This window comes from Lolium perenne, chromosome 6, assembly GCF_019359855.2.
Source record: "Lolium perenne isolate Kyuss_39 chromosome 6, Kyuss_2.0, whole genome shotgun sequence".
Lineage (NCBI taxonomy): Eukaryota > Viridiplantae > Streptophyta > Magnoliopsida > Poales > Poaceae > Lolium > Lolium perenne.
The window spans coordinates 254576562-254600290 of record NC_067249.2 but is presented as its reverse complement, the minus strand read 5'-3'; the positions used below and the strand labels follow the sequence as shown (position 1 = coordinate 254600290).

The following is a 23729-nucleotide window of genomic DNA, read 5'->3' as shown; positions in this document are numbered from 1 at the left end:
CCTTGTGCAAGTCCGGTGAAATGCATGGATCCCTATGCTTGGTTTTGGTAATTAATGATAATCTCTACCGGCTGATGTTTCATTGAGTTATATTTGATGGGATTTTAAATAAGCAATGCGTGAATATCATATGTTGGATTCAATACTAAAAGAAGAATAAAGCAAAAGAAGTTGGAGTTATTGTGTGGATCTCAATTTTTTAATTGCTCTAACTTGTGAGTTAAGCCATCGGAGATCAAGATCTTAAGGTGATTACAAGAGCATAATTCATGGTGTGACTCTAAATCACACTCATGATATATAGGGTCGCGTGTAGGTCATGGTTGACGAAGGGTTGAAGATAAAATCAAGTGAAGAAGAATTCATTGTGTTTCTCAAGATATTGTGATAGAGCGTGAACAATTCAAGTGATAACGAAGGTGATGTCTAAGGTGTGATCCGAAGAATTTCCATGAGAGAGCTGAGCCTGTAACGTTGATGTCTTGAAGAGAAGAGTGTGTGAGAGTTTTTTTTTTTTAACAAGAGTGTGAGAGTTCATGTTTAATTTCAAGATGATAACTTAATGAAGATAGAATGAAATACTATCTTCAAAGTTGAGCCTGTGGCGTGGAAACAGCGCAGCTTGACTGTATCCTCTCAGGCTCTCCCTATTTGCACACACATTATTGCCAGCCAGCAAGTTCCTTCCAGAATACCAACATCATCCTCGTGGACGATCACGTCATCCAAATCTTTCTCCTAGAGGTCAAGTCTTTCCATCAAGCGATCTATGTCATGGATCTTTATCCCCTTCTCACCCTCTGCCGTAGCCGATGATGCATCATCCGTCAATGGAGAAGGCATAGGCGTCGACAAGGTTGGAGTCGTCGTCGACGTCGCCGCCACAAGATCTGAAGACGTCTCTACTGTCCGAAACCCTACACCATACGGGGGACAACGGACAGCGTAGGGAGCCCTAGAACCCCTCTTAGAGACTAGAAAGCCTTTCGGGATGTCAACCCAACGTGGATACAGACTCTTCGTCGGATGCGCACCATCATTGGAGAGGAAGAGAACCCTAGTCACACTGTAGAGCCTAGCGTCGTGTCCCGTTGACAACTTTTTTTTTTTTTGCTTATGAGTAGACATCTTTAAGATGACTTCAAATGGAAAGGTGCCAACCATCAAAGTTGTGTTTCTCATTGAGATAAGCAAAAAATGAACAAACTGAGTCATCCCAATCCGACCAAGTATGCAACCTGAGAGCCAAAATACTGCAAACCCAAGAAGATTCAACAACATTAGGGCAATGTCTAGATAAGTTCGTGGGGAAAACGTCTCAAGGTGGCCACACGACCATACTTATTCACCGGGTGGAAATAGAGCATCAAGATGGACTTGGATGGGAAAATGATCAACAATTCTTTTCATAAATCCATGTGGCAACCAAACATGAAATTTGAATTTCGAATTCAAATTCAATCAAATGAATTCTTGTGCGGTATTTCCTTTCATTTCAATTATACAAAATGAAAGGAAGTGACATGTGACAAACAAGCTCTTAGGGTTCTTTCAACTAAACATGATTTATAGGACAAAAGTGATCTTTTTCAATCAAAATTTGGAACTAGCTCAATTCACATGAGTTAGATTAGAAGCCTTCGCACAATTTGGCTGGGCAGATAGGCAGAACCTTCACACGAATTATTGAGAAAAAAGACTTACTGAAATTTCATACAAGTCATTTTTGTGGGAAACTAGAATTTTGAATTAACTTCACAGCAGCTTACGAGAAAACAAACTGTTCCTCTGAAGTAGAGAAAATCAAAGAAACAGTGTTGGGCGTAGACAGTATTACGAATAACTGCCAATATCATGAAAACAGTCCAACTATGTTAAATACCCAGAAACAAAGCACCAAGCACTATTAGCGGTCCAACTTCGAACACAAATGACATACAATCAATGTTGAAAAATTCAAACTGATGCAATACCCATTAGTTCTCACGTTTCACCAATGACCGGTATAGATGCTGGATGAGGAGCACAATGTATCACATACATGGGTGGAATCAATTGAAACTAGGGCAGACAGGTCCCTTTGACAGGCCAAGGCGAACCTCCATCCCATGGTGCATGTCCGGTATACGGAGGCTGTCGGAGTCTTGGGGCACTGCAAAGTGACCAAGGAAAGAAGTATATTAATGCAAAAGAAAAAAACTGAAGACATTTCTAGCAAATGGTTAGTTGCATACTATGTAACATAAACCACGCTTAAGTGAGCTAGTTAAACTAAGGGGAGCACATGCTTGGATCATTTAGCTTGATAAAATAGATTCCTTCAGAAAACCATTCAGGAACCGTTAACTACTTACCTTGTTCATACAGTTGTATTTTATAATATAATTACCATCACCTCTCCAAGTATATCCTACAACACAAACTCTATACTACTTGCTGCAACTAGTCGGAAGAATGACAAATGAGCAACAACACCATTTTAATATATTCATAAATCTTGGTTTTCCAAGAACTTCTGTTTAAAAAAAAATCGCATCAGATTAAAAAAGATTTGCTGACCACATTCAACTGTGAAAAAAATATCACATCAGATTAAAAAGATTTGCTGAGTGTATTCAACTGTGAACAAAAGAACTACATAGATACATATATCTGAGATTTACAGATATCAGTGTTCTCTACCTAAGTCAGATCAAGCAGTACACATACCACCAAGTTATTGCACAATGCTTGAACAAAACTGTGAAACAGCAAGTAAGAGGATTGATGGAGGACAGAAGGATAGAAGTCCTTACTGTTAAGATAATCTTCAAATCCAAAATCATCCAAGGAACCTGTCATTGCCTCATAACCTAGCATAGATGATGGCAACGCACCTGGGGGCCTCTGGAACCTGGCATTACAGAATTTCGTAAGTGACATTTTTAGCACTTATCACCTATTAAATTCGCAGAAAACCAGTTGGAGACAAGTGTTCAGATTATTCAGAAGGATTATTCGAAAGGTACAAACAAGATTTAAAAAAGGTGCATGCTTATGCTGCCCTCTTTTGTCCTTGCATTGTTTGTAAATAAGAAAACCTCAAGATCTGATTGTGCATTCAAATAGAGCAAGTGATCCAGGCATTCCTAAGTGATTCATTCTGGATGAACAGTATCTAAATACTATCTTACGGTAGGAGCCCTTGCATATGATGGAAGGAATGCTATTGAATGTGAAAATTGATAGAGGACCTCAAGTGCAACAGTCATAAATTGCAATAATTCACTGAAATAAACAAGCATACATATTTAGGTACAATCAACCATGCAACATAAGAACAAATTTAGTGTCTGGTAATAAGCATTTGTAGGCAGTGGCAGACCCAAGATTTTCATCAAGCCTGGCCCTGGGCACACTGAAAGCTCGGTCAATTTTTCATCAAAATAAACTGCGCCGTCAGCCGAAAGCCTGGGTGTGTGCCCAGCTTAGGGAAGGTTGAGTCAGTTTATGTTTGTAGGGTGCAAGGAAAAAACTAGTACAGTGATATTAATAAACCAGAGCCAACGATAACAAACATACCATCAGCATAGAATACATATGGCAAGAGCAATGGATTTGCAGTAAAATGAAAAGGTTAACATCTTCACATTTTATTTTGTGTAAAGAACAGCTTTACAGATGATGCAAAAACCATCAAAACAAATCCATGCTGGTGAGCTCACTTGCTGTCAGAGCTATACCAGCATGAACGAAACCCAACATGGCTAAATAGGTGCTGCCAGGGCTATCCAACACGGAAAAGCAAGAATGTGACTACAGACTGTAATGATATGTTAAGACGCCTCGAGCTCACGGCATGGTTAAATTCACCTCATCGGCAGCCAGATGGCACCGCTAGAATTCTCGAACGCCCACGTCAGCTACCAGTGCCTCTTAATCCGACGAACCCGACATAATAGGAAACCTAATTTTCGAGTAGGGGATAAAAGAAGGGGGGGCGACGAGCGAAGAACTACTGGTAGTACCTGGAGAGGATTTGGGCGTCGAGATCCCTGCGGATGTTGAAGGCGGATCCGTAGATGGCCTCCGCCCCGAACTTCTTCTTGTCGTCCCAGAACTTGCCCTCCTGCGCGCGCGCGACAGGGATTCAGCGCTAGGGTTTCACATGCCTGGAACGAACGGGGGGATCGGAGGGTGAAGGGACGGCGGGCGGTTACCGATTGGAGGGTGGCCTGGAGCGGGTGCGGCGGCGCGAGGTCGCCCCTGACGCTGTCGTTGACGCCGAAGCGGAGCACGTCGTGGGTCGCGCCGAACTCCTTCTTCGTCGTCGTCATGCCGCCGTTCGCCATCGCCGCTGCTTAGCTGTTTTTTTTTCTTCTTCTCTGTCTTGCCTTGAATTTCTTTCTTTCTTTGCGAAGAAGAAAGGCAAGAGGCTTGGGTCTGGGCTTCATATATGCTTCCGAGCTGGGGCTCGTCTTGTAGGCTTTTTGCCGTGTCCAAGTCGTTCACTCCTCGATGGGCCGGCCCGACCTCTGCTACCCTAGCGAATAGGACCTAAACAGTACAGATCACCTCAAGAAAAAATAAAAATTATAACTAAATTTTTGATAAGCCCTTCACCTTCCAGAACGTGTTGACGGCGCACGCCGCTGCCACACCTCCCCGAGCTGGCCTGACACTGTTGGTTGCGGGAGAAGTGGCCGAATGGGTCAAGAAGACCACATCCGTTCTGGAGACGAAGAAATATGCTGCTCCTTGACGATCTGAAGATCCTCACGGCGAGAAGAAGCCCTTGAAAACCACACCACTTCTATAAACATCCCGATGTCACCATCAAGATGGGCCAAAACTGAGGAGACCTTATTTGAAGACATGTCATCACCCTACCAAACACGAGTACTTAAAACAGGAAAAGCAAAGCCCTCTCGCCAATGGGAGACAATGAACCCTAGTTAGATGTACATGCGTGGGGGGAGAGGAGGGGGAGGGTTCAGGGTAGTTCAATGTGAATCTGCTACTTGCATTCTGTCATGACTTACGAGAAAGAAAAAATACGTCGCATTTGTTGTCTTGAATATGTGTGAGCGGCCATTTTAATCAGATTATAAAATTCAGTTCTATATCTAAAAAATGATTGTCATTAAACAACAAGGGAAATACAGTTGTGGAGTAGTACAGAAAGCAAATCCTCAAGTTCCAGGATAGTATAAATCTCCGCAAATCTTAGTAGAGCATCGTGCATAACATCGAGGTACATTAGACAGCTGTGCTGGTGAACAACATGAGGGCCAAGTTTAAGGATGTTACTGTTGCCCAATCTATATACACATCTGGCATTTCAAATCGGTTCGACCAAAATATCAGTTTCGACTTTCCAAGGTTAAATTCTACAGCCGCAAAGCTCAAAATCATGAAGCTGGAGATCCACCCCGTGCGTACGAGAAACTGAACAGTCTCGGGGTCTCTCGCTCATTGCTTCAGTAGGCAATCCTTGAAGCCAACCTCCAGCTCTTCACGCTTGAGGTTCCTGCCGATGAACACGATCTTGTTGATTCGTGGCTCGTTTGCCTCCCAAGTTCTGTCGGGGGATCCCTGGAAAATGTCGTGCACTCCCTACAATTGGGAAACAAGGATGCGGTTAGGTCAGGTCGTACCAAACACATACACCACACGTCGTAAACAAGGACATCAGAACACTAGAAATTTTTATCAGCTAATCTATGCAAATTTGAAAGATGTCTTGGAAGAAGCTTATACATGGATTCTTCAAAAAGGTCAAAAATTTGTCAAGTGACGCTAGCATCAAGAACATAAGCCTTGGTCTAGATCGGGAGTACAAAACAAAAGAGCCACTGCGATCAAGCAGATAGCACTTGGGCACAGAGACTGGTACGCTAACAGGCAGAGAAATAGAGAGCCATTTTGTAGCACAATGGTTATCGAAATGGAAGGCGTGAATTGGCAAATAGGGACACGAAAGGAAAGACATGCTGCTTTCTTTATAAAAGAGAGGCGCCTTACCTACCAACGAATGATTTCATAATATGTCTGTAACATGTTACTAGAAGAAATCATTATTTGTGTATTCACAAGTGAAAATGGCAGAACAGGACATAAAATTGAACTGGATACACTTATAGGCTAGAGTAACAAGAACCTGAAAGACAAAGCGTTGAGGCATTCCACTGACAGAGAGTATACCCTTCATCCGGTATATGTCATCACTGCGTTCCAGCAGTAGGTTTCCCAACCACATGTCAGCCTGCATGAAGTGCATGTAGAATGATTATCCCAATATACATAAACCCATCATGTGCAGGGCCATAATAAATGTCTAGAAATTTATCTTAGCCATCTTAAGAAAATATATAAATGCATGTGGCAATTTGAAGTCTGACCTTTTCAAGATCCATCTCCCCTTCGCAAACGATGCTTACGGAAGAAACACCAGGATCATGGGTGTGATCATGCGCATGATGGTCTACAAGAAGCAACCAACATTAAGTTATCTTCTTCATATTTATGATTTTACATTGTCACAAAATTAAGGTCTGCATAGTTAAGAAAGCTTCTCGTGAGAAGTTCTCCAGCACATCTATTATATGACATTAGATATCCCATATAAAGTTTACAGCAATTAAGTGATACATTAAAACTGTTCCATCTCTAATTTTGAACAGCCCACAAACAGAGGGTTTTGATTCCAAGGTTAAGTAACAATGATGACTCTACAATGTTCCATGTACCCCTATCAACAATGAGGATTCCTGAACTCATGAACTCAGAGCCATGTACAAAGATCCAATTATGTATTTGGCAAAAGCATGTCATTGAATCTCCCGTTGTACAAGGTTATTAGTGTAAACAGAACTTTACATGAGATTTAGTTTATCAGAATTAGTCTTTTCATAGACAGTAGGTTCCCATTACTGTAGAACTGTTACTGCATAAAGAAGAGTGCAACACAAAATAATATGTACTGGAGAGTCATTTTCCTTTTGGAATGACTGCCACCCTGGCATCCACGTGATACTAGACCAGTTATGATCAAGACATGGATACATGTGTCTACAAAATAATCTGTAACCTGCATCTATTTGAGTCATTAAGCAGGTTTGACACTTTTTTTTCCTCACAGGTTGCCTTTAGTCACTGCTATTTTATATGATTTTTTAAGCTTCATAATTTGACAGTAACCACATTTAGGGGTGTAGAATAATACTATGCTCACCATGCTTATGGTCATGCTCATGATGATGGTGATCGTGGTCATGGTCATGGTGATGTTCATGCTCATGGTCGTGTTCATGTTCATGTTCGTGTTCATGCTCATCATGTGGCTCTTCAGTGACAGCACTCTCAATCCTGAAACATAAACAAAATCCAGTTTCCTTTATGGCCAACATTTCCTAAATTAAGTAACTAGAGCTAAATTTGAAGGGAAAATAGAGAACAATCTCTAGGTATGTATATGTGCACTGCTCGGTGAGTGTAAAAACCTAACTAAACCAGATGATGACATATTTCTTAAAGGAGTAAATTACAACTATCTGGCAAGTGTAGGAATCAATAGGGGGAGTAGTGCTTTTATATGCTATCCCAGATAGCAGATGACTGAATTTAACAAATAGCTAATTAATTGGATTAATCCATCTGTACGTAGAAAAACAACTGGAGGTCCAAATGCATTTATAATTCATTGATGACATAATTTAAAATCAAATCTAGATATCGTCCATTTAAAGCATGTAACCCATCAACTCACAGTGGTGCTAAATCTTTTCATCTTTCAATTCTATTAGATACAGTATGCCCAATATCAAGTTACTATACTAAATTACTAGTACAATTAGCATAACGTGTCATTTCGTTGAGGTTGAACAAATCATGTCGCTCCGTCCACCTAAAAAAAATAGATCTATCATTTCTACAAGCAGCTCCATGTGGCTCACATCTACCATAGTAAAAATGGCAGGAGAATTTATCATTCCAGTTTGCTTGAATAATAATTTAGATAAATTTCAATATGTGGTAGTTAAGACCCTTATCTTGATGGCTATCTTAATTTTTCTTTGAGGCATACGACTGCCTTAGGGGCATATAATCATCTAAAAGATGGTACCCTATCCATAAAAGGGAAAGGTAAAAAAAAAAAAGGGTGACGAAAGAAAGGAACCTCTCTAAATCAAAGCCTCCAATTCCAAGCACATAATCCAGATCAACTTTGCCATACTGAGCTCTTTTCAGATTAGCCATGCGATTGATACTCTGCATGCACATAACCAGATGTAAGAAACAACCACATGCCAAAAAAAAGAGCAAAATGCAATACTGTACTAACCCTTATACGCTCAACCAAGGAAGAAACTTCTGGCTCGCTAACAAGATCAGTCTGCAAGAGAGCAAGAGATTAGTTCTTCCACCAGTAAGGATCAAAATAATTAAAAAGGCCAAGTAACTGGAGACATACACATATACAGTAACCAGCATGTACTTGTTACATGACCCTTACCTTGTTAATGATAATTCTGTCAGCATAGGCAATCTGCTGAACTGCCTCATTGACTATGCCCTTGGGCTTTACTTCATCCAAATGCAACCTTGCATGCTTTGAATCTACTAAAGTAACAACACCATCCAGCTTGACATCATTAAAAACTGTATCTTCTGCATAGAACGTCTGTATAATTGGTGCTGGATTTGCTAAACCTGAAGAAACATATGGACAGAGGGTGAGAGAACTTCACATGATAAAGCAATCAAACAATAATTGATTTTTTTTAAATGAAATTTGAGGTGATCTTTTAACCTCGAGACTTCTACACCACATAGGTTTCATTGATTGTACTGTAAATCCTACCCAGTTGCTTACCAGTGGTTTCAATGATAAGATGGTCAAACTTTCCCTTCTTCTTGTCAACCAATTCACCAATCATTCGCACTAAATCACCACGCACAGTGCAGCAAAGGCAACCATTGTTCAGCATCATTATGTCCTCAGCTCCAGCAGTCTGTGCGGCAACTAGTGAACCATCGATGTCGACTTCACCATACTGCAATACAGAAAAATTCATCAAATCAGCTTCACCTTGCCTACTTTAGCTGATGTCATGGCGCTTTTAGAACAATTGCTCACTGATTTACCAAGTAAATTAAGATGGATTTTTCAGATTGAGAAGACTCGCATGTGAGTGAAAAGCTAACCCTACTCACAACTTCAAGAATAAACGTACAAAAAAAAAAACATGATCGTACATGCGTACCTCGTTCTCAATGACAGCGATCCGCTTTCCATGGTGAGCTGTCAATATGTGATTAAGCAAAGTTGTCTGAACAAAAACAAAAGGCATCCCGTGATTATAACAGAGACAAGTATACATGCTAACACAACTCATCAAATACCCAAAGAAGATAATATTAATCAATCAAAAGGGTTGGCCGTATAAAAAATCTGCCTACGGAAAGTTACAAGCTGCTATGTGAAATGGAATGTTCTAAAATAAAGGAATGTTCTATATGAATTGAGTTCTCCATTTCCAACTCAATAAGGATTGGCACATTAGGGGCTGCACTGTAAAATTTGAAGTGCCAAAGATGCATAGCTACAGAATTAGTTCTTACTGTATTTGCCAACTCAAGCTTCAGAGAAATCAGATGAAAATAATTGCAGAAGAACACTCAAGGTTTCAGTGATTCTACTGCTGACTCGGTGGTGTTTTAACTAACTTGGACTGTACTACAAGTCTACAATCCGTTCAATAAGCATTTACGATAACAACAATACTGCAGAATCTGGGAGCGGGCAGGGAAAATGGAACTACACAATAATTATGTGGTAATCTATCAATATAGCTCGCAATATGGCCACGGGAAAGCGTGTATACAGTTGGGATGAATCATGACAACCTCGTTCGATAGATCCACAGAAGCTACATGGTATTTGGGCGCGCCCTAACCTTGCCGGAGCCGAGGAAGCCGGTGATGATGGTGGCGGGGATGCGGTTGTCGGGCGGGATCACCATGTCGACTTCGGAGCCCTCCTCCGTGGTCGAAGCGGCCGAGGCGGCGAAGCGCCGCTGCCCTCGCCACGACAGTGCCTTTCCCGCGGTCGTCCGCGGTGCGGCGTAGCAGGTGCGCGAGGCGGCTCCGCGCAGGCGCAGGCGGAGGAGGGATGCGGCTCCGCGCGCGGAGAGGCCGAGCGCCGCGGCCCTGGAGATGGCCGGCGAGGCGGCGGAGCAGAGCGCCGCCATGGCTGCGAGGTGAGAGCGGGCGGGGAAGAGCAGTGGATATTGCGACGCGGACCAATGGTGTGTGCGCTCCACTTGGAGCGTGCTGGAATATCTCACGCGCACCGCACGTGCGGGCTGCTTCCTTCCGAGGCCCAGTTGCCAAATGGGCCGCCCGAGCAATTGGATCGATCAGCCTAGAAAACTATCGACCTCGTTCAAAGTTCTAAACATGGGTACCTAATAAGCTGGTGCTGCTATAAAGGCCCAACATTGCAAGGCCGAAAAGAAAGAAGCTCCCTATTTTTTCTAACAAAAATTAACATAATAGAGAGCGTTCATAATTATGAACATACATTCACTCCTATAAACGCACACACGACCTCTATGAGCATCAGGACCGGCCCTGGACATGTTAGGCCCCAAGTGCATGGCAAAAAAAAGGAGCCCTATAGTGGTGTTTTTTTCTTCATATTTCTTACTCGTCACTACTGTCGGTTGGAATCCCTTTGCCGCCAGGCGTCGGGCCTTTGCTTGGACGACCTGCCACCAATCTCCTACCCTCCTTCTTCCACTTTATTCTCTCTCAAACCTTCCGTAAACAGGACCGAATCTATTAAGGGGGGCAGATGGTGTCGTCGTGGTGAACAGACAGATGCCATAGGATGGCTTAAGTTGGGGCCGAATGGGCGCTAGAGGATTCGGGGGAGGGTTTTTGATTAGATTGGATGAACTTCCGGATGCTTTCCTCAAGAACTTGGCCTAAGCCAGAGGTAGAAGAAGAAAGACACAAGGAAGAACTCAGCTCTAGATCTCTCTCTTCATTGATCTCAACAGATTACAGGTTTGTGCATACAAGGTTCGTCGTGCCCCTTTGTACATACCCGCGATGGGGTGTGCCCCCTCTCCTTATATAGGGGAGAGGGTGGCTTACAGGGGAAGAAACCCTAATGGCATCTTTGAATAGACAAACTACTTTACAAAGCTACTTTAATCATAGATGACGCCGGTATCTTCTTTTATCAGGGAGGCTGACGCCCTCCGGATGCTTTCAGCGTCACCCTCTTCTTTATCATCACGGCTTCGTTTAAAGCTACTTTGCTTAGCTCCTCTTTGTCCTCTAGCCCTCGAGAGAATCTTTGACCAGTCCTGCCGACGTGCTACAGTACACATCTTACCGGTAAACCGGTGTCTTCTTAGCTCATTTCGGTATACCCCTCTTGGGGATACCGGTATAGATTTACTTGGCCAAACATTTAACTTTGTACTCCGGAATGAACATTGAACCGGTATCTTGATGGCTCAAACCATCCGGTTTGGCATGCCTTTGGCATACCGGGGGTCATCCCCCCAACATTAGTCCCCGAAGCTGGTATAGTCCGGTGGATTTTATCCGACGGACCATGCCAGGTTCCCATATCTTAAGGTACCGGTTTAATCTTTCCGGTGGTCAGTTTTGACTTCCCGGCATCTTTGCCGGACTCACATCTTTCTCTCTTTACGAAGTATTTTCGGTATCTTCCCTTCCGGTATCTATGCCATTAAATTCCTCCTCGGTGAAGTCGAGAATTTCTCGAGTACAGCGCCTGTCAGAGACATGCGCACTGTATCTGACGCGCCAGTGCCAGGGGTCACTTCTCTTCGGCTTCTGCGCCTTCATTTATGGCGCCGCACCGGATCCCCGCTGCCGTTCCGGATCCGTGCGGCCTCCCTGCAGCATTTTGTTTTTCGCGCGTGTATCCCTGCGCCACGTGGTGGCCCACGAACCGAACCGCCGCGGCCCAGCGGTTGCAAGCCCACTTCTTCTTTTTCCTATTTAAGGGGGTGCGGTTCCTTCTTCCTCCTTTCTCCGCATTCACAACTCCCTCGCGCACTCAGAGCTCTTTGCCTCCTTGCGCCCTTGCCACCGCCGTTCGTCGCTAGAGCTCCGCCGCCCGGTGAACCTCCGTTGCAACTCCGCCGAGCCTCGCCAAGCCTCGCCACGCAGTGATTCACCGCAGTGCACCTGCTGCCGCCGCTCCGTACCCTTTCCGGTGACTCTGCTTCTCTTCTTCGCCGGAGCTCGTCGGCGCCTGCGAGTCTGCTGCTTCCCCGGCGACCTTCGTCCTCAACGTTTCGCGGTGCCCCAGGTTAGCCCTATAGCTTCTTTGCTCTCTCCTTTTCTGCCATCCCGTTCTTGGCCAGTTGGGATTTACTTTCCCTTTTCTTTTTGTTTTTCTCTTACTCGTAGATCTTCGCGCAAGGGTAGATCTTGGGAAATCAGTTTCTGAGTAGAATCCTGCGCCTTTCAGAGTCGTATGTCTAGCGAAGGGTATCTTTCCGAGTCATCCTCCAGTAGCCACCAGAGCGAAGCTTCCGACGGGTTTTCCACTGAACTCTCCCGGATGGAATCTGACACCGGAAGAGGTCAAGAGACCGGCACCTCCGGCCAAGGTTCTGGGGTGGATTTATCCGGTATCACCCGCGGAGCCTGGAAGGGCTCCGATGTGATGCAGCACGAGATTGACTGGCTGTACCGGTCTAGAAGGATACCGGCAGGAGTATCCTGCCGGCTTCCGCGCGACGAGATCGAACCGGTACTCGAACCCGGTGAGTCCGTCGTTTTTCTTGCTCACTTCGAGCGTGGCTTCGGCCTTCCTACGTCCAATTTCTTTCGTCAGCTTTTGGATTTCTATCAACTCCAACCCCACCATCTTCCTGGCAACGCCATCTTCTATCTTTCTTGTTACGTTTCCTTCATGGAGGGCTACATCGGCCTCCTTCCCACTAAGGAAACTTTTGCTCGTTTCTTTAGCCTTCGGATCAACTCGGTCCAAGGCAAAGATATTCCTAAGCCCAAACCCCCTGTTCAATGCGGGTCTTACATCATCGGCTCCCGCCAAGGGAGCCCCTTTTTTAAATTCTCCGGTCTCGAGTCATGCCGGGCATGGCAAGAGACCTTTTTCTATGTGAAGAACACCGGCGCCACAGATCTCATCAATCTGCCGGCTTTCAATCCGGGGGTGCCCACGAAGGCCAATTGGGGCTACAATCCAGGGACCAATCACATCGAGACAAACCGGATTGTTCGTTTCATGGAGGAGCTAAAGAGGGATTCAAACATCTGCTCCGACGACATCATCCGCACCTTTATTTCACGCCGGGTGCTTCCCTTCCAGCGTCGGGCCCATAAGATTAGCGAGATGTATGGCCCCCGCGATCCCACCAAGATTACCGGCCTCCCTCTAAGCAAGGAGGATATAGTCCTTAAGGCTAGGCAGATCTGCCAAACCTCCATGCCGATGGACTGGGAGTGGGGCAAGCTTCTTCTCAGCTCCACCAACCCTCCAACTGACGAAGTAAGAGATTGTGCAATCCGGGTTATTTTACCGGTAGCTTTTATGTTGTGCTTAACTGTTTTTCCATTCTTTTTCAGGCAAAGCAGCGTTTCCCTCGCATCGCTGCGGAGAAGCGAGGCTCTCACCAGAAGCGGGATCTTGACGCGGAGGATCCGGATCCTTATATCCATTGGACCGAGCTCAAGATGGGTCGCACCCACACCCCGCGCCCCGGTAACTTCTCATCCGAAGCTTCCGCTTCCGATGATGATGTCACTATTCTTGAGGTACCTTATTCTTTCCGCTTTCTCATGTATCATTTTTCTGTAGATGCTCCCTCAGCCAGCGCCAACCCACAGGTCGTGGAGCGCGCTGTGCCGATACAGGCCGAGGTGGGCCACGAGTTCCTGGAGAAACTCACCTCCCAAGGCAAGAAGAAGAAGGCACCGGCATCTGAAGCTGGCCCCAGCGAGGCTCCTCCCGCCAAACGCCCCCGGCAAGAAGTTGTCGGCGGGAAAACGGTCTGCAAGAAGCAGTACAAGAAGCGGCAGATGCCGGTTTCTTCCGGGCAAGTTCTTGTTTCTCTGTTTGCTCTGTTTTGCCAACTTTTCGTTCCGGTTGCTCTTTCTGATCCTTTCTCTTTTTCTTGTTCAGCCCTGCGCTCAAGCTCTCCAAGAGCGCCAGCGGCATGAGGCCGGAGATCTCCGAGGGAACCGCAAGGACCTCACCTCCTCCTCACTCAAGCCCGGTACCATCTGGTACCGGCAACCCTTCTGCCTCCCCTCTGGGAGGCACTTCAAGTGCGGGGCGCGCGGCCCCTACACCTCCAGATCATCGCGCGGAGGAGGACCACGTCTCCCCTCCAGAAACACAAGACACCGGCGCCAGCAACATCGGCGCCGATTCTGAAGCTGCCGGGAGGGCGGAACCTCAGGTTCCTCCCGTCCCGAAAAGAAAGAAGAAGAAGACTACAGATTCTTCCCCTCCAAGTCTGTGCCGGACTCTTCCGCGCCGGCAGGCTCAGATCCGGGCCAGGATGCACCCGACGCCCGATCGCCGCCCGAGACTACTCCCGCGCCTCCTCCAGAAGCTCCCACTGTCGAGCCAACTGGGGCCGATCCAACGCCACCGCCAAGCAAAGGACCCACCACGGCTGAGCTCATGCCGCCTCCAAGCCAAGTACCCGCTGCGGCCAAGCCGACGCCGCCGCCAGAAGGCATGAAGCTCCTCAAGCCGGAACCTTCCAAGGTGAAAGCCACGGCTTCCGGCACTTCTACCTCCGGCCCGCAGTCCTTGGTGCTACACGCCGGCCGCGCCGCTGTCGTGGCCGGAGAAGCGGCTTCCGGTCAGCTGGGCCAGATCACGGAGCTGACGCGCGGAGGTAACGAGCTGGGGCATTTGCTCGACTACGCTGAGAAGTGGAATCGAGCGGATGTGTCCGCGGCCACGCGTGGCCTGGGGAAGGATCGGCTTCCGGCGATTGACCCCGCTGGCCCCCGATGTACTGAGCAGCACTTCATGCGGCTGCGGCGCGCGGTCAAGGAGCTTGACAACGCGTGGCACGATGCCACCAACAACGTGGTGGTGAGTTGCACCAAACCCTTTGCAATCTTTCAGCTCATGCCGGTTTCCTTCTTTTAAGATTATGTGTGTCTTCCGAGTCCCCGAGTTTCGGGTTGAGACCGTAGCTCTGAGCGCAAAACTCCCTTAAAAATTCCCAAAACTGGCATCTTCTTACAGTCATTTTTATTTGAACAGAGCACGGCGGACGCCCGGAAGCGCCTCTTCGAGGAGCTTCTGTGGGAGCACCGGGATCTTGCCGAGGCCCACAGCCACTGCCAAGGTGAGCTCTTTTATCTCCGGCTTCTCTTCACCGGTTGGTTTTTTCTTTTCGTTACTTATAATTTTTTTGCATAACAGCTATCCCGGAAGCTTCCCTCGAAGCCCTCAAGACCCAGCTCGCCGCACTCCAAAGTATTCTTTCTTTTCCGGTTAACTTGCTTCTCTGCATCCTACCGGTTATCTTTTTGCTAACATGTCTTTTTTCCGGACTTCAGCTGAAACGGAGCAGCTCATCACCGCGCATCACGAGGTGAAAGAGCAGGCCATGCAAGCTGGGCTCTGGCACGCGCGCGAGCTCGAGGACGCCCAAGCTGCGGCTGAAGCCAAACTTGCTGAGTCGCTGGAGGAGTATACCAACAACACTGCGGTGCTGCGGGCAGAGCTGGAGGAAGAGAGCAAGGCGCGGAAAGCGGCGGAGCATCGGATTGAACTTATGACCACTGATCATAGGGAATATGATCGGCTGGTCATGCAGATCGACGCGCTGGCTCTCAGTAAGCCTTTGTCTTGTCCCTTTTTTCGCTTACAAGCTTTTTCTTTCCGGTAGCATGTCTGTGTCCTTTTTCCTTCCGGTAGATTATCTTTTCCGTTAACTTAACCTTATCTCTTTTCTTTCCTTCTGTAGAGCTCTTCCCGGACTCCCAGACGCATGCGCTGAAGAAGGTGATGGACGATAGGGTGGCGCGGCAAATGCCTAACCTGGACGTTCCTTGGGACGGGTACGACTATCTGGTCGCACTCTCCGCCCGAGTCCAGCACATGCGCTCCGTGGATCGGCACCTTGCTGATCTTCCAGACGTCGCCATCCAAATCTTCAAAGTGTTGTGGCCTGGAGAAGCAGTGCCAGCCAACGTCATGCTCACCGCCGACCGGCTAAAGGAGGCAGGGCGCCGGATTCGTGAATGGAAGTGCTCCGCAGCCCGCGCTGGAGCGGATGCTGCACTACGCATTGTCTGTTCCTGGTACGATGAGCTCGACCTGGATGCCCTCCACAGTCTTCGTGGCGACGCACCCACTGATACGAATCCGGTCCTTACCGCGAAGCGGCAGGACCGAGCATACCGTATCGCGGAGTTTGCCTCTACCAGCACTTTTATCCCTCCTCCCTCCGATGTCCAAGATGCACTTTCTGATGAAGAAGAAGACATCGAGGAGGAAGAGGATGAAGATGCCGGAGAAGACCAGGTGCCTCCAGAGCATGCCCCGGAAGCCCCTGAAGCTGGTTCCGCTCCTCCTGAAGCTCCCGCAGCTGGCTCTCAGCCTCCGGTTGCCTGAATATTTCCTGTGTTGTACTTGCCTACCCTGCTGATCTTAAAAACAATGCTTATCAAATTCTACCCCGGTACGATGGGGTTTAAGGTGTAAGATAATACTTAGCCGCTCCTTTGGCTGTGTTACCATATTTTCTGCCGGTATGTTTTACCGGTAGGGTATCAAGTTATGTTTGCATATTATCTTAGCATTTTGCTCATTGTTTTGCTTTTATCTTGCAATGCGAAGATTCCGGAATCGTTTCCGCATTCAATTTGATGCACGCTTGGTTCTCTCACTTTGCCTCTGCCTACCTCTTTGGGTGTTTTGGCGTATGAGGTACAAAGTTCTTTTGCCAAGCAAGCACTTTCTTGAACTTAGAAATAATTCGAAATTTTCACAAAAAACCGGTATAACCGGGGTTAGTTAAATTTTTCCGGATTGTTCGTTCCCACTCTCTCTTTTCGTATTTCACGTGCGTAATTCCTACCGGTTTATCTTGCTTGCCATGAAGCCGGGTTGCGGACAGCAGCAGAGTCGAAGACTCCGGTAGGTTTAGCACGTTACTAAACCGGAAAGAAAAAATGTTCAACAAGCAACCGGTAAACTGAAAAAATAAACATATTGCATGCAATTTCAGTAGGGGTAGTCCCCGAGATTCATTCGAGGTTCCGACATCTTTTATTCATAGCAAATAAGGTACAAAAAGGAACTTCTTACACCATAACTTCATGAGTAGAAAGGATGCAACAGAGCTATGTTCCACGGACGCTTTGTCTCATCTCCGGATTTGTCCGCCTTTCCTTCTTTCCATTCCTGTGCATCGATTAGGTAATAGGCATCATTGTGGAGAGCTTTGCTCACAATGAAAGGTCCCTCCCATGGGGGTGAAAGCTTATGCCGGCCCTCAGTGCGTTGCACCAGGCGCAACACCAGGTCTCCTTCCCGGAATACCCTCGGGTTAACCTTCCGGCTATGATAGCGTCTGAGGTTTTGCTGGTAAATGGCTGTTCTTGCCAATGCCAGCTCTCTTGCTTCTTCTAGCAAGTCCACATCGTTTTCTCGGGCCTCTTTTACCTCTTGTTCGGTATAGAGTTGCACCCTTGGTGAATCATGGAGAATGTCGGTTGGTATGACCGCTTCTGCTCCGTAAACCATAAAGAATGGAGTGTACCCGGTAGACTGGTTCGGTGTCGTTCTTATGCTCCATAATACTGATGGCAGTTCATCAAGCCAACAGCCCGGTGTCTTTTCGAGTGGTTCGATGAGCCTTGGTTTTATACCGGAAAGCACCAATGCATTTGTTCTTTCCACTTGGCCATTGCCTTGCGGGTGTGCCACTGAGCACAAATCCAACCGGATGTTGTTATCCTCACAGAATCGCTTGAACTCACATTGGGCAAAGTTTGAGCCATTGTCAGTTATGATACTATGCGGGTATCCATACCGCAAGATGACATCTTTTAGAAATTTCACCGCTGTGTGCCCATCGCATTTTGCAATAGGCTTTACTTCGAGCCACTTGGTGAATTTATCCACCATCACTAAGATGTGGGTCATGTTTCCCCTTGCAGTTTTGAATGGGCCAACCATGTCGAGGCACCAAACAGCAAATGGCCAAGTTAGCGGTATAGTTTTTAAACCGGATGCCGGGTATGATTTTGCTTGGCGTACCTCTGGCACCCATTGCATTTTCGTACCAGATCTTCAGCATTCTCCAGCGCAGTAGGCCAGTAGAAACCATGCCGGAACACTTTCGCCACCAGCGCCCTTGATGAAGCGTGATGCCCACATTCTCCTTGGTGGATCTCCACAAGCATCTCTTTTCCTTCTTTCGGTTCCACACATCTTTGAAGGACACCGGTAACACTTCTTTTGTACACCTCGCCATTGATGAAGGTGTACGCTTTGGCTCTCCGCTGGATCCTTCTCGATTCAGTTTCGTCAACCGGCAAGGTGCCGTTGATCAGGAATTCCTTAATAGGTTTAACCCAAGATGGTGCTTCTCTAACCACAAACACCGGCACGTCTATCTCCATACTATCCACCATCATTGTTTCTTCCGGTATAGACACCGCAGTCCCCGGGTTTACCGGAGCAGTCCCCGAGTGTACCGGTATAGTCCCCGGGTTTCCTTCATCGATATCCATTGGCACCACGTGCGATTCCGGTACAAAAATTGATTCTGACTCCGGACTTGGTTTGATCGACGGTACTCTTAACTGAGCCAAGGCTATTCCAGGAGGAATTTCCTGCCTAGATGAACCCAACTTGGACAGAGCATCCGCGGCTTCATTTTCAGCCCTCGGCACATGGTGAAACTCACACCCTTCGAAGAAGCCGGCAATCTTTTGCACATGAAACCGGTATGAGGCCATGTTAGCATCTTTTGCATCCCAATCTCCAGAACATTGTTGCACCACAAGATCTGAATCGCCGTAGCAAATGATCCGGTGTGCACCGATTTCTTTTGCGACCTTAAGCCCATGGATCAAAGCCTCATACTCTGCGACATTGTTTGATGCCCTGAAATGCACTTGCAAAACTTACCGGAGATGATCTCCCTTTAGTGAGGTAAGTACCACCCCGGCACCTAGACCCTCTTTGAGCTTTGATCCGTCAAAGTGCATCTTCCAGTATTCCACTTTCTGTTCCGACGGCTTGTATTTCATTTCCGCCCAATCAACTAGAAAATCAGCCAAGGCTTGCGATTTTATGGCATCTCTTCTTTCGTATACCGGCACGTATGGAGATAGCTGAATTGCCCATTTTGCAATCCTGCCACTAGCATCTTTGTTGCCCATGATATCTGAAATGGGTGCTTCACTCACCACTTTCATGGGGTGCTCCTCAAAATAGTGCTTAAGCTTGGTGGCAGCCATGAACACGCCATAGGTCATTTTCTGAAAATGGGGGCAGTTTTGTTTTGAGAGGGAGAGCACCTCGCTCAAGTAGTATACCGGCCTTTGCACGATCTTTTCTTCCTCCTCTCTTTCCACTACAACCACAACACTTACAACCCGGTTGGTTGCTGCGATGTACAACAACATGGGTTCCCTTTCCAAAGGCGAAGCCAGTACCGGTGCGGTGGCTAGCATTGTTTTTAGCTCTTTAAACGCTGCGTCTGCCTGCGGGGTCCAGATGAACGTATCGGATTTTTTCATTAGAGCATAGAGTGGCAGAGCCTTTTCTCCCAACCTGCTTATGAACCGGCTTAACGACGCTAAGCTTCCGGTAAACTTTTGCACATCTTTTAGTTCTCGCGGTATAGTCATTCTTTCTATTGCCGGGATTTTTACCGGATTCACTTCAATGCCCCGGCTTGATACAAGAAAACCAAGCAATTTGCCGGCAGGGACACCGAAGGTGCATTTTGCTGGATTGAGTTTCATCCGGGACCTTCTTAAGTTGTCAAAAGTTTGCCGGATATCATCGATCAAGGTTTCTTTTACCTTAGTTTTTATCACGACATCGTCCACATAGACTTGCACATTTTTTCCGATTTGATCAAACAAGCATTTTTGCATACAAATACTGGTACGTTGCACCAGCGTTGCGCAAACCGAAAGGCATAGTGACATAGCAATAAGCCCCGTGCGGGGTAATGAACGCAGTTTTTATTTGATCTTCCTTTTTCAGGGGAATTTGGTGGAAACCGGAATAAGCATCCAGAAAAGACAACAACTCACACCCAGCAGTAGAATCAATCACTTGATCGATCCGGGGCAGAGGGAAAGGATCCTTTGGGCAAGCTTTGTTTAGGTTGGTGTAGTCGATGCACATGCGCCACACCTTTGGAGCTTTTGCTTCCAGGTTCTCTTCTTTTTTCTTCTCGACTAGCACCGGATTGGCTAGCCACTCAGTATGCATTACTTCCACGATGAAACCGGCAACCAACAGCTTTGTCACTTCTTCTCCAATGATCTTTCTCCTATCTTCAGCGAACCGGCGTAAAGGTTGTCGCACCGGCTTAGCGTCCTTCCGGACATTCAGAGAGTGCTCAGCCAGCTCCCTCGGGACACCCACCAAGTCATCAGTAGACCAGGCAAAGATATTCCAATTCTCACGGAGGAAGCTGACGAGCGCGCTTTCCTATGCCTGACTCAGGCCGGCACCGATACGAACGGTGCGCTCTGGGTAAGCCGGATCCAGCACACTGTCTTTTGTTTCATTTGTCGGCTTGAATGCCGGTGCGCCCAAGTTCCCACTCATTGCCGCTAAGCTCAACTGTGAGGACTGAGCCAGCGCAACCGCAGTTTGCATCCTCCTTTTTTCCTCTGCGATTACCAGCGATTCTGCCAGGTTTGATCCGGCGGAAGCAGTTTCCAGTGAAACCTTGTAGTTTCCCACCACAGTTAAGGGTCCACGAGGTGCCGGCATCTTCATGTTGAGATAGGCCGTATGAGTTGAGGTCATGAAAGCTGCTAATGCCGGTCTCCCCAGCAGTGCGTGGTAAGGACTATCCAGGTCCACTACCTCGAATTCAATGTTTTCAACCCGGCAATTGTCAAGCCCTCCAAACGATACATCCACCCGGACTTCTCCCACTGGCGCGCAGGACAAGCCCGGAACAATTCCGTGGAATGTTGTGCGAGTTGGCTGTAGCATGTTTTCTGTTATGCCTAGCGTATGCATGGTGTGCCGGTACATGATATTTATGCTGCTTCCAGTCGTCGGCCCATGCATGATTGTGTCTACTACAAGAGCATAACCACCCGGATTCGGCATGATCTTGGGGTGATCCTTGAACGACCAGGTAATTTCCTGATCTTACCACAGCATGTATTTTGGTACTGCCGGCATCACAGCGTTCACTTCCATGGAACGGCGACGCAGGCTTTGCCTGTCGGTTGGCTCAGTGATAAACACAACACAGCACATGTCCGGATCCTGGTAAACGTTCCGGCCTAAAGGTGCCGGTGGAGGTAGTTGGCCATTGCCTTCTCCCACCTGATGAACCTGCTGCTGCCGGTTCGGCTGAGGCTGTACCGATAGAGCGTTTGCTCCGGTAAGCGGTGGCGGTGGTGGTAACGGGTGCTGATGTAATATGTCATGCGAGGGTGGCAGTATTGTGGAACATCCTTGTGCTTGCGCATCTTTTGCAGCACCTCTCAGCATCAAGTGCTTGATCCAAGAACAGTCTTTTGTCAAATGGTTTGCCGGCCTCGTGGGATTTGGGGTATGAAACCGGCATGGTTGCTCCATTGCTGCTTCCATGGTGTATCTCATTTGTTACTGCCAATCTTTTTTCTCTCCCCACTTCTTCTTTTCAACCCATTGTTTTTTAGGACCTGCCCACGGTTGCGATCCGGTTTTCTGCCTTTGGCTGCCGCTGGGGCTGGAATTATCCTGCACCGCAGCTACTTGCTGCGGACCATACCTTCGATCCGAAAAATCTTCCCTTCTCTTGTTGTGCCGGTTGTCCCGGTATTGATCTTGGAGCGGTTAGCTCGTTTGCGCCGGATCATCTTGTACCGCCGGTTGCATGGGGTCTCCCAACGCGTAGCTATCTACCACTCGTATCATTTCTGCCAGAGTTACCGGCATGTTCCGCTGCAGCTTTTGCCACAACGGCGATCCTCTGTGGCATCCATTGCAAAACCAAGCAATGGCTTGCGCCTCTATCACTCCTTCGCAGGAGTATCTTGTGGAGTTCCACCGGGTCAGATAATCCCGGTCTGTTTCATTTGGGCGCTGCACGCACAAGGCGAGCTGTTGCGGCCTGTTGGGCCTCCGGTATGTGCTGCTGAAGTTACTCACAAAAGCTTCCTCAAAGTCCAACCAACCATTTATGCTTCCTGCCGGCAGATTGTTCAGCCAGATTCGTGCCGGTCCTACTGATACGTCCATTTTGCATCACTATTTTATATCATAATTTGCTGTTATTCATTGATATATTTCATATTTGGAGATGATACTTATGTTATTTCATCTATTTTGCATGTTTCATGATTATTTGGGGATCGCGCACCGGAGCCAGGATTCTGCTGGAAAAAACACCGTCAGAATGCAATATTTCGGAAGATCAACAGTTGACGGAAATTATATGAAAAATCCTATTTTTCCAGAAGTCGAAGGGAGCCAGAAGGGGGAGCCGAGGGGACCCGAGGTGGGCCCACCTCATAGGCCGGCGCGGCCTAAGGCCTGGCCGCGCCGCCCTGTGAGGAGGGGGCCCACAGCCCCCTCTCGCCTCCTTTTCTTCGCATACGTCTTCGTCCCGAAAACCTAAGCCCCAGAGGATAGTCGCAAAGAGTCACAGCTGCCTCTGCGGGGCGGAGAACACCAGAGAGAAAAGAGCTCTCCGGCCGGCTGAAATCTGCCGGGGAAATTCCCTCCCGGAGGGGGAAATCGACGCCATCGTCACCGTCATCGAGCTGGACATCATCACCATCATCATCATCACCATCACCGCCATCTCCACCGCTGCACCTCGTCACCACTGTAACAATTTGGGTTTGATCTTGTTTGTTTGATAGGGGAAACTCTCCCGGTATTGATTCCTACTTGTTATTGATGCTATTGAGTGAAACTATTGAACCAAGGTTTATGTTCAGATTGTTATTCATCATCATATCACCTCTGATCGTGTTCCATATGATGTCTCGTGAGTAGTTCGTTTAGTTCTTGAGGACATGGGTGAAGTCTAAATGTTAGTAGTGAATTATGTTGGTTAGTATTCAATGTTGTGATATTTAAGTTGTGGTGTTATTCTTCTAGTGGTGTCGTGTGAACGTCGACTACATGACACTTCACCATTTATGGGCCTAGGGGAATGCATCTTGTATTCGTTTGCCAATTGCGGGGTTGCCGGAGTGACAGAAACCTAAACCCCCGTTGGTATATCGGTGCAGGAGGGATAGCAGGATCTCAGAGTTTAAGGCTGTGGTTAGATTTATCTTAATTACTTTCTTGTAGTTGCGGATGCTTGCAAGGGGTATAATCACAAGTATGTATTAGTCCTAGGAAGGGCGGTATATTAGCATAGGTTCACCCACACAACACTTATCAAAACAATGAAGATTAATCAGCTATATGAAGCGAAAGCACTAGACTAAATTCCCGTGTGTCCTCAAGAACGTTTGGTCATTATAAGTAAACAAACCGGCTTGTC

At 47.2% G+C, this 23729-nt stretch overlaps 2 protein-coding genes across 2 annotated transcripts; both read right to left on the bottom strand.

Moving 5' to 3' along the window:
- Positions 1 to 1852: 1852 nt before the first annotated feature.
- On the bottom strand, positions 1853 to 4379 carry LOC127305213 (cyclin-B1-2). The gene is made up of 4 exons (XM_051335604.2): positions 4200 to 4379; positions 4008 to 4108; positions 2796 to 2893; positions 1853 to 2152 (listed from the first exon to the last, which is right to left on the bottom strand). Exons 1-4 carry the CDS (start codon positions 4329 to 4331, stop codon positions 2052 to 2054), a joined length of 432 nt encoding a protein of 143 aa, XP_051191564.1. The 5' UTR covers positions 4332 to 4379; the 3' UTR covers positions 1853 to 2051.
- A 780-nt stretch (positions 4380 to 5159) lies between these two features.
- On the bottom strand, positions 5160 to 10301 carry LOC127305212 (uncharacterized). Its single transcript, XM_051335603.2, has 10 exons — positions 9939 to 10301; positions 9246 to 9311; positions 8855 to 9035; positions 8495 to 8691; positions 8324 to 8374; positions 8159 to 8250; positions 7214 to 7347; positions 6381 to 6463; positions 6140 to 6244; positions 5160 to 5595 (listed from the first exon to the last, which is right to left on the bottom strand). The coding sequence occupies exons 1-10, from the start codon at positions 10230 to 10232 to the stop codon at positions 5452 to 5454; spliced, it is 1347 nt and encodes a 448-aa protein (XP_051191563.1). The 5' UTR covers positions 10233 to 10301; the 3' UTR covers positions 5160 to 5451.
- Positions 10302 to 23729: the final 13428 nt, after the last annotated feature.

What these genes read in the sequence shown, in the direction of transcription:
- LOC127305213 (XM_051335604.2), bottom strand. Translation starts at nt 4,331, where the DNA reads ATGGCGAACGGCGGCATGACGACGACGAAGAAGGAGTTCGGCGCGACC. An exon ending in TCCAGGCCACCCTCCAATCG is followed by an intron (nt 4,109 to 4,199) that starts GTAACCGCCCGC and finishes GCGCGCGCGCAG; the next exon opens with GAGGGCAAGTTCTGGGACGA. An exon ending in GACGCCCAAATCCTCTCCAG is followed by an intron (nt 2,894 to 4,007) that starts GTACTACCAGTA and finishes CTGTAATGCCAG; the next exon opens with GTTCCAGAGGCCCCCAGGTG.
- LOC127305212 (XM_051335603.2), bottom strand. Translation starts at nt 10,232, where the DNA reads ATGGCGGCGCTCTGCTCCGCCGCCTCGCCGGCCATCTCCAGGGCCGCG. An exon ending in ACAGAATTATCATTAACAAG is followed by an intron (nt 8,375 to 8,494) that starts GTAAGGGTCATG and finishes GCTCTCTTGCAG; the next exon opens with ACTGATCTTGTTAGCGAGCC. An exon ending in GGAGGCTTTGATTTAGAGAG is followed by an intron (nt 7,348 to 8,158) that starts GTTCCTTTCTTT and finishes TTTATGTTTCAG; the next exon opens with GATTGAGAGTGCTGTCACTG.